We start from the raw sequence: 20,579 nt of genomic DNA on the forward strand, positions 1-20,579 counted from the left end.
GTTTTTTGTCGTTCGACATTTCGGAATTCGTAATTTCATTGCTCCCAAATTTTTGATGTTAGTCACATATGAGCACTCACCCCTAGATCCAGTTTTGCGGACCATAAGCGATATGAAGATTACTGGAGTGCCTGAAAATTTTTAAATTTGATGCGTAGGGGATGTATAGAGAGCGAAAGTGATTCAATAACATTAAAGAGATTATAATTCAATATGTTCTAAAACTATAATTAATTGGTGATAACGCTCAAAGACGTTTCATCGTGAAACAATAACAAAATAAAATGTAAAGCAAGTACTGTTACTGTTTCAAGAACTCCAATTTTTTTTTGAAAAAAAACCTGAGCAATAATGTTGGAACATTTACAGTTTTTGTGAAAATACTGTCAGCAAAAAATAAGAAATTTGAATGAATTGCTTTGTGAATAATTTTCAAAACACATTTGAATTTTTTCAAACTTTTTTTATTCATACATTTTTTAAGCATTCAGAACGTTTAAAATTAAAATTCCACATTTTTCATTTTCACAATTTTCGAAAATTACCCGAAGAAGTTATTTTTCTATCACTCCATCGCGCATTTCCGACAAAGTTATTTTGAAGGCTTGTTGCAAAAATATTTACGAAATTTTAAAATGTTTCAAAGAGCTAAAAAAAATTAGAATTCAAACGGAGGGATGAAAAAAATGGCTCAATGTCCTTGACGTGATCACAAAAATTTTCAACTACCGACAAGTAAAACAAAACATTTACAACATAAATTATAATTATAATAAAAATTGTTGGGGAACAGTGCAAAAGTTGGGTAAATACTAGAAAATGGGAGAAAATGACCAACAAGAAACATGTAACAGAAGTAGAAGAGCTGATCAATCATGCTCTCCAGGACAAGTATTTAACGCGATTATTGAACATTTGAACAAGATGAACGAGAAAAAGATGTTTCTTCCTTCCACCCTCAATCATCTTCAGATTTTTCTCATAGAACAAGTCTCGATGCACCTAAAAACTCTTTCAATAGTTATTTTATTGTGAATTGTGTCCGTCTTACGGCATTCTTCTATGATCAAATTATAGTCATGAGCACGGGGGAAAACGAAGGAAAGGAAAAATCTCAAAGTTTGCGCTTGCGGAAGACGTGTCAAAAACGTCGCGACGTCCTTTTGCAAACTTTCAAAAAGATAAATGCCTTTTAAAAGCTGATTTGCCGCGGAACTAAACTAGGCTTGCGGCAAAGAATAGGAAATGTAAAAAATTTCCAAACAACAATGTTTGGAAAAAACCTCATTTCTATTTGATATATCTTACGTACTCACAAAGAAATCATGTTGAAAAATATATAATGCGTAAAACTTTTTGTCATTTTTTTTTCATCGGAGGGCATTGCTTTGACATTTTAACGGCAGATATAACGAAGGGATATGATCGAGCAGTTTGTCAGACACTATTGTTTCTTTTTCTATCTTTCATCATTTTTTTTCAATTTTTTCCATATTCCCGGTTTTCAAAATTCACTAGGAAATGTAATTTGTCAGCATGGAAATGACGCCTTCGTTAAAAAAAATTATTCGTGGAGAATTGCAACGAAAAAAAAAAGAAAAAGAACCAAAAAAGCTTCTTTACTGATAAGTCACATTGCAACAACAACATAGCTCAGCAAAACAATACAAATAAGCAGAAGTGAGTGATTTGACCCAAAATGATGGGGAGAAAACAGAACGAAAACTAATGAGTGCTAGTTGGAGTTGAAAATTCTTCAAAACATGCTTTAGAACGTTAGAAACCTTCGCAAAACAAAAATATCGAACGCTGCCAAACTATTGTGACTAATAACACGCATTAAGTACACGCATAACACGCATAGATAATTTAATTTTAAATTGAAGATTCACATAACTTGCAAAGGCAGAGTACATTTTTTAAAAGGTCTAGCATTATTTACAGTCGAAATGTGACAATAACTCAGTTTCTATCTATTATCAGTTCAGTCGTCAATAAAAATATTATTTTTCTACGTACTTAAAAACTTTTCGTTTTGATAATTTTTATCTGAAAATAGTGGATGTTCAAACATGTGGCATTATTCTCAATCAATTAAGAACCCAAATTTTTCAAATATTAGGCTATTTCCCAAAACGTTGCCTGAAAAATTTCAAAAATCTAAAAACGTTAGCATTGTTCTTTTGATATTCGGTTGTGACAGTTCTTGTGAAAATGACACTGATTTACCATTAATCTCTTACTACTTTATTCTGGTTTCATTTGCCTAACATATTTATAAAGTTATTTGGTGTGCTAGTTTTATAATCAGATTTGAAAATTAAAACATGATTTGAGCAAATTCAATTAGAGAAAACGAATGATTTAGAATATTAGACAAATACTTCTAAACCATCGTGAGCATGAACTTTTTTTGGAAAAAAAATTAGCAACGATGCATTCATCTTTCTTCGAAACAACATTATCATCACGTTACTATGATTTTTCGCTAGCCACTTTTTTTTAATAAACTGTGAAATCTTCAAAATAATATTGATTCATATCACTGAGTTAACGTAAACAATAAAACATGCTCACATGTGTCTCAAAAAATCCATATTTGTAATTATGAGTATGGTACGTCGAAGTATTTGATAAATCAGTCTACATGAGGGAAATACTACTGAAACCGCTTAGTTAGTTATATACATATGTAAAGAAGAACGTCATGGTAAATATGTCAGTCTTACTAAACATCAATCAAGAAACATAAGTTCTCACAGGCAAAAAATGGCTGCTAGTTGTGCACACTGAAATCAGTCGCGCCCTGGAATGGGGGCATGCAAAATGGGGAAGGCGTGGGGCGGCTAAGTGTCTGTGTTATTTGTCGACGTTAGGGGCGACAAAAAGCGACACCACTCATAAATCTCGGTCCATCCGGACATCGTGGTGGTGGTGGTAGCTTCTTCGTCTTCCTTGTCGTCCTTCTCACTTGGTCCCTCCTTAGCCGCTTCTTCATTTTCTTTTGTCCAGTTCTTATTTTGTTTCTGAAGTCTCTCGGCGCCATCTCACAGAACTGATCAACCACCGATGAAGCAAGGAATAGGTTTCAAATTAAAAGCAGTGCAAATGAGAGTTAACTGAATATAGTAAACTGAGAAATTTAAAAATTCCACCATAGTCTATTTATGTTGAATTTCATAATTTTCCACAAACAAACATATATTATTCAATTTTATCGAATTTGGTTGAATCAAATAAATATGTGAAAATACAAGATATATACAAGATAAAGAGCTAACTAAACACAACAAAAATACGGCAAAATAAAAGCAGAAGAAAACTTCATTCATTTATCACAAAATCGCTATTCAAAACTGATGCAAGTTTGAAGAATTAGTCGTGTCGAGAAAAAAAACAAATGGCTCCCGACACGGGCACTCGCGACAAGTTTTCTCGCTGGAGAGGCGAGACCTCTTCGTCAGAAAACGTGTCTTCAGCAACATATGAGATAAAAATATGGCGGCCTGGAGGACACCTCTCATGGGATTTTGTCAACTTCTTCGTATTATTTTACTATTAAGTGCAGGGCGCCACTAAAAAAAGACGACAGAAACATTGAGAGATAGACACCAAGACATCCAAAAAAATGTGCAAAGAAAATGTTTAATATTTCAAGTATCAAGACTCGTGAGAATAAAAATGAAACAGTCAGGGGGAAATTTTCATGAAGAAAAACGTTTTTATTTGCTCATTTTTAATACTCAAAAAATTTGAATTTGATAGTCTAATTAACGAAATTAAGAAATTACACCGCAGTTGCCTAACGTACATTTTGTACATTTTGTGTGATCAAGACGTGATGGAAATTACAAAAAATAATTTAAATGAAAACATTGGTTAACACAGTTTTAAAATAAACGGTATGTAACAAAATACTATAAATTTCAAAGCATTTCTTTCTAGAAATTTTTTTTAATAAGTATCTAAAACAAACCCAGACTTTTACAAAAGCATTTGAAATTGAAGATATTCGAAGCAGAAAAAGCTCTGTTTTGAACTAACCGTCGTGATAAGAAAGACGCATTTATTAATTATATTTTTTTGTTTAATAATAATAAACAAAAAAATCAAATTTGAAAGTCTAATCGCCTTGTACCTATTAACCTCTCATCAAATACATTGATGCCGCTGTTAAGTGGCAAGATCTCTGAATCTGAAGAAATGTCAACAAGTCATCTATATTAAAATATCTAGTTTTGGATGTTTAAAATTTTCCAAAAAAAAGAGGCTCTCAAAATATTCTGCATAGGAAATAAGCGTATCTGATGAAAAATCAGAACTTCTCACACTGAGCACCCTATAAAACCACTAGTCTGGAGTAGTTCTCGCATGGCCATCAACCCGATTCTTTTTTCTTAGTCGAACAAAATCGGCTTCTTCTCCCTTATTTCTTGCAAAAAATTGGGAAAAATGCCTACTCCCAAAATTCCACTCATGAAAAGAATACTTCATGAGAGCGTAAACGGAAAAACGAAATCGGGTTGACTGAAATGAGCCGATTGAAAAACGATAAAGTGCAATGAAAGTGTCAGGTAAAACCAACTGAAAATTTAAGAGTGAAAAATCAAAAAACAACAAAGTCAACAAAAAAAATCGAAATCCAATTTTTCTGAATGCTTCGCACAGCTAGAAAGATGAAATTGACAGGATAAAAAAAGACGAAAGGCCAAATTCGATTGGAGTAAGATCATGTAGTAGTTGTTGTTTACTTTTTGTCTTCACATCTTATTCAACGTGCGCGCGAAGATTTTCATTTGAGCAGTCTGTGTGTGCGGAGATAAATGAAAAATAATGTCCAGGGTTCAGACACCTTGCAAAGCTATAAAAAATTACAATCGTATGTATACTGCAAACCATTTTTGAGAAACTGTTTCGTTGGATATACAAGGTTAATGTACGTTTCAGAAACAGTTTCCTATATGGATTAGCTAAGTCTCTCAGGTGAGCACAATAGACATATGATGAACAATACCATGTGTTGAAGAGGATGTGAGAATTTTATTCACTTTTCGTAATCGGAAAAATTCATTTTAGATCGTGGCAGCTGGAAAAACTTTGTTGAACGTATATCATACAAATTTTACGTGTTGTTAGTTGAAGACTCTGCTCATCAATTAAGTTTCTCCCTGTTTAAACAACTTAAGACAAAATAACTAAAACATAGTGCAATTAAAAACAGACAGCTAAAACAGATTAAACATATCAGACACTTAGTGTAGAAAAGTACTTTTTTCTTTTTTTAAATTAATATTTGCAGTCAGTAATTTCCTTGTATTCTGCATGGTATCTGGCTCAACAATAAACTTTGACACAAATGAAACAATCATACCTTGGAGAATAAAGATGCTCTGGTTTTCTTTTATTTCAATTATGTCAACACCATTTAGAATTTCATAAATTCAACTGCTCAGAACATTTTTAAGCAGCATCCCTGGCATGTAGTGCGTAAATCTTAAATAAAACACTCCTAGACGTAAAAATATGAAAATGCAATATTCCAAATAACATATCCTTGCTGAGATTTACAATTGAATCTGAAAACAGCAAATAATATTTATCTTCTTGAAAAAAATTATCTGAATTCCCAGTTTTAAGGAATGTTCTACAAAAAGCCTTTTACGAGAAAAACGTTCGTGTAAGCACGATAGTTCTTTTTATAGTTTTTCTCATCGGCGATTCTAAATATAATTTTTATTTTTATTTCTATAGTAACTTTTCAAGTTGTGAATTAAAGCTAAAAATCTTAGAAAGATTGAGAAAAAAACATTGACCCGACATTTGCAAATGTTTACCCAAGATTACAGAATAGCTTGAGTCAAAATTTTGCAAAAGCTGGACCGTACTTTCTTAACTAGCTTTGCACCTCTAAGATACAATCGTAAGTCTTTAACGCACCCTAAATCTTACCCAAAGTTTGTCAACCTGGGACCAGAGGTTGCCAACAAATGCCTTATTGTGACTATAATTTCGACAGAAGATAACAAATACTGCTAAACTGTAACTGACATAGAAAATCTTTATTGTTTATGATTTTGATAATGTTAATACGTAATAGAATCTAAGTATCATCGTGGAATAAATAATGTTATAGAAATACCGAAATCTAGAAAATATTTTTAAATGATCCCAAATTTTCTCCTGACACAAAATATCTATGTGAAAATTCAAACGAAAATTTCCTGATTTCATATTTCAACTTGAAATTGTGATTTTCATTTGTGCACCCATGAGATTTTTCAAACGCCGAATTTTTGCCCCAAATACGCCATTTGACAATTTACGAGATCTGTGTATATTTACGAAATTTAAATCTTTGGCGGGTGCTGATTTTCGTTTTTCAACGAGTTTTCTTCATTGTGTTTATTTTCGAAGTTGTTTCGAAAATGTGTTTTTAACGTCAATTAAGCAGTTTATTTTCAAAAAACTAGTGAACTTTCCAATTTTTAGGTTACAGCTCATAGATTTCAGCAATTTTTTGAAAATTGTGTTTTTTTCATATGGGACACCCAAATTTAAAAAATCTGAATTGAAATTTTAACAATTTTGGTCGAGTACCATTTAAATAAATTTCAAAGTACACGTGTTCATTTTACTATCGAGACTGCTCACAAACTAGTGTCCGACACATTATTTGAATTCAATTATTTATCATCGGACGGATATGCCGTTCGAAAGAATAGTCGTATCTGGAAAAATACGTGTTTTTTGTTGTAGAATCTTGTAGAATCAGAGTGGTCTCTAAAAGCATAAATCAAGAGATATTCAGTTGTGATTCATTAAACAACATAATACAATTACAATCAAAACATAAGATTTCCTATTTATGATTCGTTTTGACTTCCTTTCAATGCTAAGAAATCCTTCAATGCAAAAAAAGAATGAAAAGCTGTTATCAAAACAACGTGGAATCCTAATAGAAAAAACCATATATTAGATTTCTGGTTTGATATTATTTCATTTCGCATAGGCGTTCTTCTATTTCCAATTTTCAATGCCCCAGTGATCGCTCCGCCGTTCAAAAAATTCGCATTCATTTTTTTTTAAGCCGCAAAGCAGCAACAAAAAGAAATGATAAATGACAGATCTGTTTGAACTTAGCCGTCGTTGCCACACTGCCACCTACAACTCCAAAAAGTTCAAATTTTTATTTTTTCTAATTCTGTCTCAAAAACTCATAATGTTAGTAGTCACCACACTTGTATAATCATATTAAACTAATGATTTTAGTTCACTAATCCAGACTTATAAAAATAAAAGTTTTTATTTTGTGTAGTACAAATATTCTTCCACAATTCAAACAAGTCTTCGGAAATAACAAAATAACTAATCCTTATTAATCTATTTTTTTTTAATATTCAAGTAGCCGTTCTTCTTGTATTAGAGAAGATTAACATATGGTTCAACATTGAGCAGAGTGGTTTTGACTTGCCTCAATATTTCAGTTCCTCAATCCCGACATGAACGGCTAAAGATCACTCATTAAAAATTAAAAATACCATAATTTATTTAAAAGTTGACAAACTTTGATTTTTCGAAATAAAAACTTAAATCCTTCCGCCGAGTTTAATGTTATACAACATTATCAATTTGCATATGTACGTCAGGTTTCACCTGTAACTTTGTGAGGTCACACACAAACTGAATTTCGTAGGCGACCAGCTCAGAAATGTTAAAATTAAATTAGATCTAAAATTAGAACACTAGGAATTTCTATTGTTTATGATTAAAAATAGAAGTTTATTAATGCTGAGCAGCTTTCTAGAGACAAGTCAATTCATAGAAGCTAGCTTGTGACATGTTCTACTTTTTTGTGCTTAATTTCAAAGAAGAAATGTCTAATTCGTATTGTTAGATTAAAACTGAGAAAATGCTTCGAATAAATCAAATTCTCTTTGCTCCTTGCAAATCCAATTCTGCGACGTAGTTGATTTGCTGATATGCTGATTTCTGGCTAATTCCTAGTATCAAGATGACCGAATCTTATATTAAAACTTTTCTAAAAATTTTCAACATTAAAAAAATTATTAAAAGTCAAAATTGGCAATTGCTGAGTTTTTGCCCTTTTTTGAGAAAACTATAGCCCTGTCGCACGATTTAATATCTATAATGTTTGAAGATTAATATATAAATGAACCATAGAATTCGTAGAAAAATTGGTTTAATAGACGACTTTAAAAAAGTAACAACAATTGAAATGTTTCCAATTTTCAAAAAAAAAATGAAACTTTGAAATTTTCTCGAATTTATTTGCTATTTATATTTGATTATTGGACATGTTTTAATGCAGATTTAAAATTGGCGCTACTCCATCTTTAATAATATTTCAAAATTTTCAAAGTTCGGCCCAAATCAGTTCTTGTTTGATTTTTCCTTATAATTTTCAAATTTTCCCCAGAATCAGATCACTGATGTCTAGACTTAAGCAAGATTCAATATATTTTCAAATTTCTAACGTCTCGTCAACTCCATTGATAGAAAATGTATCTTAACCACAATTCATCGCGTCTGATAAACCCTCTCTCCACGTGTTGTTGTGCCTAGAATTTTCTTTTTTTCTATTCTCTATTCTTCTTGAAATTTAGAAAAAGTGCGAAAAACAATAGGCTCTGATGTGCTGTCCGCTTGTGCTAAAAAAGTTAATTTTACGGAAAAGAAGATGCAGAATCTTATTTGGCCGTGAATGCGTCAATCTTACTTTTACTTATTTCAACCACTTCTTCCTTCCCGTGACTTCTTCGCACGATTCCGTGATTCATTACTCTATTTTGAGATGAATTGAACGAAGTTTCCATTTATTTTAGTGGGCTCAAGTTTCAGTGAAAAACAGTCGACTTTGGAAATGAAAAAGGAGAGAAGAAGATAAATTTTTTAATTGTGCGGAAAAAAGCGAACTCAGAAGCCCTGACAAAATTAATGAGCAGCGACCAATCATCTTTCATCGCCATAAAATTGCCGTTTTCCAAATAACCAATTTTCGAAAATAATCGTTGTTGTCATATGCGTAAAAGTCCTTTATTGAATTGAGTTTGTTCTGCGAGAAGACCAAGTGCATTAAACTCACTTCTGTTTATTCGTTTCCCGCTGACATCCCATTCTGATAAGGCCGAACGTGTTTCAGATGTTGTGACTTCAAAAGCTTCAAAAATCTCGACCAGTGATGTCAAACAGATGAAACAGAAGTCAAGACAAACATAAAAGAATGACGAAGACGAAAATTTGATGTAGAGGGCGGTGGCAGCAAAAGATTAGATTCAATTCTACCTGGCGTTCTTTTGTTTTCATTTATACCTTCTGAGCATAATAGAATAGAAAATGATAAAAACTCAAATTTTATCTGATATTATGATGAATCTTATCAAAATATTTTGAAATGTAGAAAAAAGTAATGAGCTTACTAGTCTTCAAAGCTGTAAACCTTCATTTTATCTCTAGATTAGGCAAATATGGTCACCGCGATGCGTCATTTCATTTCCAGCTTAATTTTTGTTAGCCTCAGACTTCTGATTTCCCACGCATTAACCAATGAAGCAGATCTATGCTGTTGTTTTAGATACTAGCTACTTCGAGACAGCATCCGAATATTTTTTTTGGATCAGAGTAGGAAGTCGTGAACGAAAAATCTGTTTAAATCTGGCTCATCTTGGAGAACTTCTTAAAAATTCAGTGCACAGTTTTGTTCATCTATAGAAAGTCAATTTCAGGAAATGACAAATTCAAAAGTTAAATGTAAAATGAAGTGACGGAAAAACAATATGGGTGTGCGCCCTTTTGACTTCATGACATCACGTTATGTTACGCTTCAAACAGTTGAGCATTTATTACTTCCACATTCGACAAAAGTGTAGGTGGAGGATCTACCCCTGAACCAATTTTCCCATTTAAAATTCTAACTTTGTCGTTGTTCCTCGACTGGATGAGGAGGAGCAGTTAATTTTCATTTTTCATTTTTTGGGACGTTATTTAGAACGCTATATAACAGCGCACACGTGTTTATTACAAAAATAGATTAATACAGTTATACATATTTTATGATTCTTGTGACGAAAGCTCTCTGGAGAATGTCCACTGAGACATACAACCCACTGTTTACACTTATACTCCAATAATTTGCAGTTCGATGCCGTCGCGGCGGTTGTACATGTTAAACATCTAAATTTCTCCGAAATTCTGTTCTCCAAAGTTTGAGCGGTAATACTGGCAAATAGTCGATATTAATTTTCCAATTTTTTCACCTGTCTTCGTTTTCTGCCTATAGTTTTCATCTGCCGACGACTTCGCTGGTGCTGCTAGCTGCTCCCCAAGACCCCTCAACCAACCCCCTCAAACGCCACGCCCCCATTGTTAGAATGGCATCTTGGTGAAGCAGATCAGTATTTATTTGGTGTACAGCCACGCCTTCACGCTCACATTTCGGCATTGATGTTAGCATATGAATGATTTTCAGTTATGTTGCTTAATCTGTAATTGTTTTCTTGTGTACTCTACGACATTTTTAATAGCGGTCACCGTTGAGCATAATTCGCCCTGACAGAATATGAGAGGATCCATTGACTAAGACAGCATTCTCTCGATTCGTCTATGTTCCCTTATACTTCTTTGAGATCACGTACTTGTATAAAAGTTGAAAGCTCAGAAATTTCTATTAGCCTCATTTCTAACTTCCAGCAGATTTCTGTTTCTAGGTCTATCGTGTATATTCAAGAAATGTCAAGCATTTATATTAATGAGTTGTTATTCAAATGTATTTTTTTTATCTCTTTGAGAATTTAGACCGATTTGTGTAATAATGTCTGTAGGAAAATTCCTCCTGGCGTAGTTATTTTAAATTCTTGTTTCTCAAAATTCTTCAATTATTTTCCAATAATTTGTACTCTTCCATTTCAGGTAATCGTCTCCTCTCGTACATTTTCTACAATGAGCCACTGGATTGCAACTCTTCTTGCCTTCATCCTCATTGCCAACGCATTCGCAGCACTTTCCACTGGAGCAGATGTTGGAGCTTCAGATGACGTTAGGTCGTACGTCATGCCATTCTATGGAATGGAAAAGAAGTGGTCTCGCCGCGAACCAAGCATCAGGTAATTGACTCAGCAATATAATATTCAGTCGCAATTAGTGTTATTTCCAGATTCTTCAAAAGAAACGGTGGAGGTCAAGATCTTCCACCTTCAAGGTTCTTGTGGGATTACTGATAAAAATTGGTGTGAATATTTCACAAAGTTCAACTCTCTGTATTTTTGCTCCAACTCGATGTCATGCACCGTCAGTCATCCAACTCGATCAACCGCATTCTTAGTGAAACAATTCCCTCCAATTTTCGACCTGCTAATTCCGTGTTTTCCATATTCCAAAGAGGCGAAACAAAATATTTGTCCACCAGTTTTTCGTCCCAAATCTGTCTCATTGTCCCATTTTCCAGACGTTGCTTTATTTGTGTGTGTTTAAATGAATGAAGAGTCCTCCTTGTAGATGATTCATTCAATTAATAAGAAAATTCTTAAAAGAAGGACTTATTACGAAATACTTACAAAGGTTTTCAGTGAAACGATGGTTTCGAAGTCGAAGACCTGAATTTCGAATAACGTCTTACAGCAAAATGTTTCACTACCCGTTAGTGAGCATTGTTCTTATTTTAGTGACTTTTATTTAAAATATAAACGTTCAAATGTGTATATGTCCACTCAAAGACTAGCACATTTTTAATCAAATTTCAAGAGATTCTAAAAACACTTGAGCTTCCTGACTTCACTTTCTACTTTTAATATAGCGTTTGCGTCTTGGTCGGAATTCAGAATTTTAAATTATTCTTACTATTCTTCTGCATTAGCAGTAGTCACCTCGGTTTATAGTGGCTACTCGGTGAAAACCTTGACTGAACGCAGAAAATCTTAATCAGTATACAGTTTCCACATGACCGAACGCGTTGATTATGTGAAGAGATGTCGTGTAATAATTCCTACTAGTACACTTGTATGACACGGAAGACGAAGATTTTGCTCCAAATATGTACTCACGTGTTCTGCGTTGCTTTTTTGCGACGTCTTCATTCTGACGGCACAATGAATATAATAGAATCGTATAACAACAACAACAATGAAAATGAAGCGCGCGAGCAGGGCCGGAAACTTTTTTGTTACTCATTTTTTTTCTTCCTCTATCATCTCGGAAGCAGATGTGTTTGTCTACGTCTTTTAGTGTTTCCCACGTCATCATAGATATGCACGTTCAAGTTGGCACGGACAAAAGGAAGTCGACTTATAATGGGATAATTAGACACCCAGCGAAAAACTATCAGACCCTTGATGTCATTTTCTTTCAACTTCGTCCAGCTCATATGTCAAAAAATAAAGAAGGAAACCAATAGTTTCACATAAACGTCCCGCTTCATATCCTATCGCATCATTCTGACGATTTTGTTATTTGACGTCGGTGTTTCATAAACTGACATGGAAACACTCGAATATGTCAAGTTGACACAGTTGCTCAATAATACGAAATTTACACAGACACAGGTGTTTTAAGCGCCCTTTCTTGTCTGCTAATGCTCACAAAACACAAGTATTTTAAGGTCGTTTTTCATGATGTTAAAGAAGCTTAAACTCGTCTGGAAAACTAATGCTAACTCTATGGAAATCGAAATCTGGTCTTAAAATAATCGTGATTTGGATCTGATTCAAAGACTTTTTAAGAAGCATATCTGGCTCAAAAGTTCGCACCCAGATCTTCAATAAAAAAAACCAGGTCTGAGTCTCATCGTTGTTATTTTTTTTATGTGTACCCAGGAAATGATAGAAAATTGTTGGGTGCCGGCTGAAATAGTGCATCATAGTTCAATAACTTTGAAAAATATTAGGAACCAATATACATAGTTTTACAATTGTTAAAAAGCCTGATGTACAATTATATTATAACTAGAGACGTTCCTAATAGCAAAAAAATAACTGGCAGGAATTCGACATCAAAAATACAAAACTTTTCTTAAATTAAAGACACGTATTAACATGGCTCTTTACCGTTTGCAAAGTGCTTCATATCGCTACTTCTGTTATACACATAATGTTCAAAAAATTTAAACACAGTACAAAACTAGACAGTGTTGACTTTCATGGATTTTCGCCACTTTCCCGCAATTTTTTTGCGAAAAAAATGATCAAAGGTATAGGGTTTTTACGAACAAACAATTCTTATGGTATCATTTTTTTCGAATTTTACGAGAAGTTCGAAATTTACTATAAAAAGATACTCGCAAAGTTTCTCAGTTATATTTTCATGCAAAAATGCAAAAATGATTTGAGATCAGATTCTTCTGTTTGACACACAAAACGTTTGACACACATATATGTTTTGCAGTTAATTGATTCAACAAATTTTTCATTTAATTTTTTTTCATTCACGTATTTTGTGTGGTACTCGGCAGGTGAACATCCAATAGATTTGAGAGCAAAATTATTAACCGCTCAATTCATAATGTGTTATTTTGTCGAACTTCCGGCTCACATGAAAACCATGATTTATGTAGTTTACACAAAATTTAAAAAAATCAGTATCACCTGATGTTCGTGGTCTGAAAAAGTCATAAAAGTCTACTGAGTAGTCATCAACTGGAAATGCATTTTTTAGAAATGGAGAACTAGAAAAACCAGCTTTCTGTTCTTTGTTTTTTATTTTTGCAACTTCCTGGTCCAGTTCATTATTATTATGACACATAACATTTTTTCAGTGTAAACTCATATTTTGATAACGAGCGAATTTTTAAAACTTTTTCCCATAAATATTTATTTAACAAATCTGTGCATTGTATTTTCAGATGGCAAAGAAAAAGAAAACAAACGAATAGAATGAAATGGAAACATTAAACAATTGAGATGGACAGAGTTGTTCAAAAGTTTTCTGGCATATCTATATTATTTTCAAAAATACAACTTTTGACGGAAAGAGTACTTTACATGGAAAAATACATTTTGCAGGCAGAAATTTGTGACTGTGTTTAGAGAGAAACAGAACGTGCAAATTAGCATCGTGTTTTCCCTAGGAAAACCGAAAGACAATTGGGCGAGATTAAAATTATAATAAAATATAGTGGAGAGTACAAATAAAACTGATGGAGATTGATTGGTGATATACTTACAAATAAAATATAATATAAATAATGATCAGAGCGAAAAATTGGGAGAGAGAGAGAGGGAGAGAGAGAATGAGATTAGGTACACGATAATGAAAGACGCCGACTAAGGAGTAAACACGAGAGATTTTGGAGTAAAAAAGACAGTGGTACTGTAATAATGAAGGGTCATGCAGTGGGAGACGTAGGTCATGAAGTACCGGAGCATAATACAATACGAGGAAAAGGAGGCTGAGGGGGACATCGTTTGTGTCAAAATTAAGTATTAAATTAAATGAAAAGGATATTGAGACTTAATATCAAAATGTAACTGCTGATAGGCATCTGGAATAGATCATAAATGGTTTAAGAAAGCTTTGGTGAGGAGAGAAGGATTCGAGGAAAGAAGTAGCAAGAAATGTTTAAAGATTATTTGGTTTGCTTAAATGGGGGTTTGCCCATTTGAGATCAATATGTTGGCGTATGTGGAGAATTACGATTATTAACGATTTTCAAGAAAACTTTTTCGTGGAACACATGTTCAGATGAAGTTGTCTTGAAAACCAACATTAAAGTCACCGAATGGAAAAATAACAAAATGACAAAATGAAAAGAATCACGATAGTTCTCAAGCGGGATTTTGAATTCGGGTTTGGGTTCGAGAAAATGGACGGGGAGCGATTTGTAATCACAATAGAATTATAGATGAGATTGATTTCTTGCTAAATAATTTGTGATATTTGGCAAAAAATATAAAAAATTCACAATGTAAGACTGAAAGACAATGGTATTGCTAGCCCAAGAAGACTGAACTAGCATTGTTTGAGATTAACGGGGGTAGTAACGTGAAAGAACTTGTGTGGCTTTTAGGAAGGAAACATATTCAAAGATCACTAGGATGCATGATTTTTGTGAAAGACATTTGGGATAATGAGACAAACAATAACTATTCGGGACTCGGAGGTTGAAGACGTTAAGAAAATACAATGAAAGCAATCGCTAGATGAACTACGACCAGGTTCCGTTTTGATTTCTCAACGGCCGGTATTTGTGAAAGACTTTTGAAAAGGTAGTGGGATATTTGTGCCAAGATCAACTTGGATGGGGAATTGAATAAACTTCTGTGTATTTGTAGGATGGTGCTATTTTTGCATTGTTGACGATAAATTATTATGGGAGTAATTGATGGGAGTCCAAAAAATGTGGACAACGTGATTCAGTGATTACTGAATGGAGAGAGCTGCCATTGTTGAGAGCAGGTCAGCAACTTGATCTGCAGCATGACATAGGTAGATCGTCATCAAAACGGCAGCCAGCTCTCTGAAAGTTCAGCAAATTAGTAACTTGGACTAAAACACTGAAAACGCTAACTCACTTCACTTCAGAAGTTTTTATTGGTGGCATGTCATAGCCATAATTCTTCCATGAGCGATTGTCATTGTCAAAACACTCTGATGATGAAACTACTATTTGAGACGAAGAGGTTTGACTTGAAAAATCTGAAATTTTTCACTTTATTAACGTTAAAGACTAGTCTTTATTCTACCTTTCATTGACATTGGCTGCATGTGATACTGAACCAATGGAGCTATCGTAATCCCATGTCCTCGGAACTCTTTGTTTTGGAGTGAAATTATTTGCTGCTTGTACATAGCTGGGGCATCATTGAACATTCCATAACTATCACATTCAATGTCATCCAAGCTTTTGTCGTAGATCATCTGTTGGCCATAAGCCGGACCAGTTCCGTATCCCCCGAGAAACGATGATGATCCAAGTCCGCCTCCACCGGAAAGTTTTCTTGGTGGGGAGTCACAATGAGAATCAGAAAATGAATCTGGAGAGCAGGAATGAGTAACTGAGTTCAGACGTGATCGGAATCCAGAATCTTCATCATCTTCTTTGTCTTTTTTCTTTCCATTCAAGAAACTGAACGACTCGTCCATTGCATTTCTAATAAAATAAAAATCACTTCTGGAATTTCCTGTTAAAGTATTACCTTTCTGGTGAAGCTTGTGACATGCTATTTGGCGATCCTTCACTTCCGACTCCACTGTCAGTTCCAGCTCTGGCCAACTCGTCACACACGGGGAGAAACAGATTGTCGTCAGGAATAAACGAGAACGGATCGAACGGCGAGTGTACAGACACCATCTGAAATTTTTTCACCTAAAATCACATGTTAAAATCGTATCGTCTACTTACAATGTTGTTCTGAGTGGGTGGTACAAAACACGGGCGGCATTGATCCTTGTGACGGCGCAGAGCTATTTGGCTCTTAAACTGCCCGCAGCACTCGAAACATCGGAAGATACCACCATCCATTGTATGAGTCTGTGTATGTCTCATCAGCTCCTTCTTATTATCGAATGCTTGACGGCAATTGGAGCATTTGTATGGAAATAGATCTTCTCCGTTGTGCGAGGCGGCGTGTCTCATGTAAGCCTCCTCGGTTGGTAGAAATACACGACATTTACGGCAAGAGAAGAGCTGAAAAAAGGCGTGAAAATTGAAAAAACTAGTCTAAAAATCAGTTTTGTGAGTGATATGGTTAGACAAGACAAAAAAGCAGGTAAGCATATTGTTATCGGGGTTAGTTAATAATTTTTGAAAACTTGAATTGCATTGCGTAAACCACGGTGCTACGTAACCATTAGTGAATGTATATTTTTTCCGGCTAATGAAAATTTCATTTCAAGCATTTCGCTATATATCGTTCTTATTTTCTATATTGTATCCCACAACTATATATTATATTGAATCGGGGGTGTGTTCTACAAATTGAGCCAGAGTGGCGTGTGCTCCTAAACTGTTGCATTTAGATTAAGTGGTAAAAAATCTAAAAATATTTGATGTATAAGAAAACATTTTCTTTTAATCGGAACAATTGAAAAATTGATCAAAAATGTCAGAAGTAGAAAATTACCATAAAAATCGACAAATTATCAAAATATTCATTCCGGCAATTTTCAACTTTTAGACAATTTTTTATCAATTAGAATAACCGGGCGGTGGTTGCTGTGTTATTATGCACTAAATCAGTATTATAGTACGAAGTATTATAACTCTTCATAATTTGCAAGTATGTACTGTGCAAGCCCCTTTAAGCTAATTTTGTAAAACTACTCAACACACTTTTCGAGTGCCAATTTTGTGCTAAGTTTCATTACTCAAAAGGAAATGCCGCTCTCTGGGTCAGTGTGCCAGTCGCCACCAAGTGATGAATATGTGTCCCCCCTCCAACTATGAGCAACTCAGAAACATGTTCCCGACACAGGTGCTGTGAGGCATTTTGTCGGTGGAGTGTCCTGATTGTGTGACTCATCCGAAACATGCCTTCCTTCCCTTTTTCATCGCCCAAAACTCGGAGTTCGTTCCAAAACATGACGTGTTAGGATACAGACAGGCCATTTGTACTACGACGCCAGTCATGTCCAATAGACATTGAATTGCGTTGTATTTCCCAATTTTTAGTTTTCCATTTCCAAAACCGGGGCAAACAATACGTGTGAACCGGTGCTGCTTGGAACGAAACCGTGTCATCGGGAAAAAGGGAACGAGCGAAACAGTTTTCGATCAGAAATAATCAAAATCGAAGTTTCAGTGCAATTTTTGTATTGAAAGGGGACACACAGATCAACACAGTGTACAGTTGCACATATGACGGACACATATGGGGTGCTAGTTACACAGAAAAAAATCATTTGAGTTTTCAGAGTTTCTTTTAGGACAAGTGCTACACGGGGCCCAGGTTCCACCAGCAAGCGCAACCTAGGTGTGAAGGTGAAATTATCGTCGCCGCGTGACCCTAACCTTCTGTTTATTTTTTTCAACGTAGTCTTCAATTTGTTGCGATGGTAGCTGTTGACCACGTACACTATCGAAATCTGCTTGCTTGTCGAACGTATTCTCCATGTCGTTCATCAATGGATCGACAACTGGTGGAAGTTGCATTTGAAAATTTTGAAACTGAAATTATAATAAAGATGAGACTACGACAAAACTACATTGAAGTTGATTAGCGCTAAAGTCAAATTTCCCTACATTCTGCATTGATGAAGGTGCCTGCTGTTGTGGCTGGACCTGCTGCATATCCTGGTTCTGAAGCTGTTGTTGGTGCTGTGGAACTGCCTGGCTCGGCTGTGGCGGCTGCATCTGTTGTTGCATCTGTGTTTGGTCAATGTTCTGAATAACAATTCCATAAGTTATTGGAGCATCATTATCTTCCGTCTCAGAGAAACAGTTCTGGAGTGGCATATTGTAGTTGATCTGAGGCTCTTCTTGCATGATTGTCGTCTCAATCTTGCTGGTTTTAATGATCTGAGTGTCGCTTCTCTTCGATGAGCTTATCACGTTGCCTCCACGTCGTCGAAGTTGCGACTTCTGACGCTCGGGACATTTGTGTTGATAGAGATTTGATCGAAATTTGTAAGTTTTGAAACAAAATTTACACTTGAATGGTCTGTCATTAGAATGTTTCACTGCATGCTGCTTTAGGTACCAAACCGAATTGAATAGTTTTCCGCAATCCTGTAAAGTTAGTTACTAAATTTAATAGATCTGAAACTAAGACTAACCTTGCACTCGCATTGTTGATTCTTCTCCAATGTAACATTGATGTGATCTACTTCCGTCGGGCAAATCACAATTGGCGGTGGCGGAGGCGGTTCGTTCTAAAAACGCATTATATATTAGTTATTTTTGTTAAATCTGATATTTATTGAAATGCTTATGTTTGTTGGTTATTCATGGATGTACTCTACCGTCTAGATTATTGTACAGTATTTTACCTAGTAGACTTGCACCCCGTTGTTTTATTTTGACTGTTGGTATCACGGTTGTGTTGAGTTTTATCGAAAGTTGTTAACTGTTAAAATATAGAAAAACAAATTTCACGTGTTTTATTGGTTGACAATTTTTGATAAAGCCAAAGTAAACCGAGATATTATGATTCAAAGTGGAGCGGAAAAGTTTAATAATAAAAATACGGTAAATTCAAGTTTTATAAAATTCAAAATTAATGTGGTCTTTCAAAATTATTAACTACTTTTCAAATGTAAAGAAATGTATTTTCTAGTTTACAAAATTGTCTAATTGTTTACCATATTCTATTTTCATAAATCTCAACAGCAAAAGTATTATTATGCAAACTCTCTCAGTTTCTATTAAAAATATTTTTTGGGAGGTCCCTTCTCTCTTTTCTATTTCAAAGCAAGTTGTCATAGGTGTATAGTCAACGTTTATATGTGTTGTTTACAAGAATTGCACGGGACTTTGAAAAACTTTCAGTGACCACTCGTATGCTCCTCTCAAATTTCTCTTCTGCACTTATTTTTCTATTCCACCTGACGCCCCATCCCTTCAAATGACCCATGTGACGTAGTGAAGTGACAAACGCGTTTCGTTGCGGAGCGGAATGGAGCAACGCGTTGGCGCGTCAATCACTGATTACGCGGTCGTTGAGAGATGGAGGGTCAGGAAGAAAGTGTATTTTGCGTGTGACACGTATTTGGTAACTAGTTGATTGAGAGAAGCAAACCTATTTCTGGTTGTTCTTATGGCGAGTCGTGCTAGCTTGTTATGAAATAAAGAAAAACAATAATAAGCGATAAGGTGACCACCGAACTCTAAAGTAAACAACCGCTTGTCTGCAGAATACTCAAAAACAATAATATGCTCCAACTCGGTTTGCCCATAAGCTCAACGTGTGCCTTGTCTAGCCGTTGGTTATTTTTAAATTTCAGTGTTCCGCCCTATTTGTCAACAAAAATATTGGTCGGCTCTTATTATCTATATCAATGTTTTGAAAATTTTATTTTAAAACCTACAGTTAAAAGCGCCCAGAGAAATGGATCCATATTTTGGTGAAACAAGGGTTCAGGTTCAAGTTCAGGTGTAGGTATACGTTCAGAAATAGAAAATGAACGCAAAAAGAAGGAAAGGTCCATTAGTCTCACGTCACAAATCTCGTGGTCTTTTTTTGTTGAGAATTTAAATCAAAAAATGACGATTTTCTTTAATATCAGTGTAAGTGTCAGTTTCATTGAAGGATGATGGATTTATGACTATACAAGCTCTCTTTCCCTCTTCAAAAATTTTCTTATTTCGCTCTGAGCTACAAATTGCAAATCTGTAAAAAAGAGTCCCCCCTTGTGACTTACCGCTTTCTGTTGAATGCCCATCGGGTCCTCTATGCCAATAGGGGGCGTCGGGTACATCTCGGAACTGGGTATAGACTGTTGGTAAAAGTTATTGTAGCTGATATAGTCATCCATTGCAATTTTGCATAGAGGAGTGGGTGTGGCCTGCAAAAAAAACATTTAAGAACATCTACAGCAAAAGACGTGACGAAAAAAGAGAGAAAATACAAATCAAAAAAGGGTTAAAAGAAAATGACGAATAAGTGACCGAAATGGAGGAGTTTGAGTAATTTGTG

At 34.8% G+C, this 20,579-nt stretch overlaps 2 protein-coding genes and 5 non-coding genes across 7 annotated transcripts; 4 read left to right on the plus strand and 3 right to left on the minus strand.

Moving 5' to 3' along the window:
* The first annotated feature begins 349 nt into the window (after window positions 1–349).
* On the plus strand, window positions 350–370 carry 21ur-13607. Its single transcript, NR_071544.1, has one exon.
* Window positions 371–2,807: 2,437 nt separating this feature from the next.
* F26A10.21 lies at window positions 2,808–3,019 on the plus strand. The gene has a single exon (NR_071545.1). It is a non-coding gene; the product is annotated as an Unclassified non-coding RNA F26A10.21 (non-coding RNA).
* Window positions 3,020–3,331: 312 nt separating this feature from the next.
* Window positions 3,332–3,454, minus strand: F26A10.5. The gene has a single exon (NR_071546.1). It is a non-coding gene; the product is annotated as an Unclassified non-coding RNA F26A10.5 (non-coding RNA).
* Window positions 3,455–10,926: 7,472 nt separating this feature from the next.
* nlp-61 (Neuropeptide-Like Protein) lies at window positions 10,927–11,509 on the plus strand. The gene is made up of 2 exons (NM_001356792.4): window positions 10,927–11,120; window positions 11,171–11,509. The coding sequence occupies exons 1-2, from the start codon at window positions 10,957–10,959 to the stop codon at window positions 11,232–11,234; spliced, it is 228 nt and encodes a 75-aa protein (NP_001343639.1). The 5' UTR covers window positions 10,927–10,956; the 3' UTR covers window positions 11,235–11,509.
* A 2,292-nt stretch (window positions 11,510–13,801) lies between these two features.
* F26A10.2 (C2H2-type domain-containing protein) lies at window positions 13,802–20,448 on the minus strand. The gene is made up of 9 exons (NM_076889.5): window positions 20,305–20,448; window positions 18,721–18,816; window positions 18,188–18,673; window positions 17,957–18,112; window positions 16,349–16,633; window positions 16,143–16,297; window positions 15,690–16,096; window positions 15,519–15,642; window positions 13,802–15,463 (listed from the first exon to the last, which is right to left on the minus strand). The coding sequence occupies exons 1-9, from the start codon at window positions 20,359–20,361 to the stop codon at window positions 15,367–15,369; spliced, it is 1,863 nt and encodes a 620-aa protein (NP_509290.1). The 5' UTR covers window positions 20,362–20,448; the 3' UTR covers window positions 13,802–15,366.
* F26A10.28 lies at window positions 13,821–13,911 on the minus strand. The gene has a single exon (NR_102189.1). It is a non-coding gene; the product is annotated as a small nucleolar RNA F26A10.28 (small nucleolar RNA).
* On the plus strand, window positions 18,945–19,090 carry F26A10.27. The gene has a single exon (NR_071547.1). It is a non-coding gene; the product is annotated as an Unclassified non-coding RNA F26A10.27 (non-coding RNA).
* Window positions 20,449–20,579: the final 131 nt, after the last annotated feature.

This window comes from Caenorhabditis elegans, chromosome X (assembly GCF_000002985.6).
Source record: "Caenorhabditis elegans chromosome X".
Taxonomy (NCBI): Eukaryota; Metazoa; Nematoda; class Chromadorea; order Rhabditida; family Rhabditidae; genus Caenorhabditis; species Caenorhabditis elegans.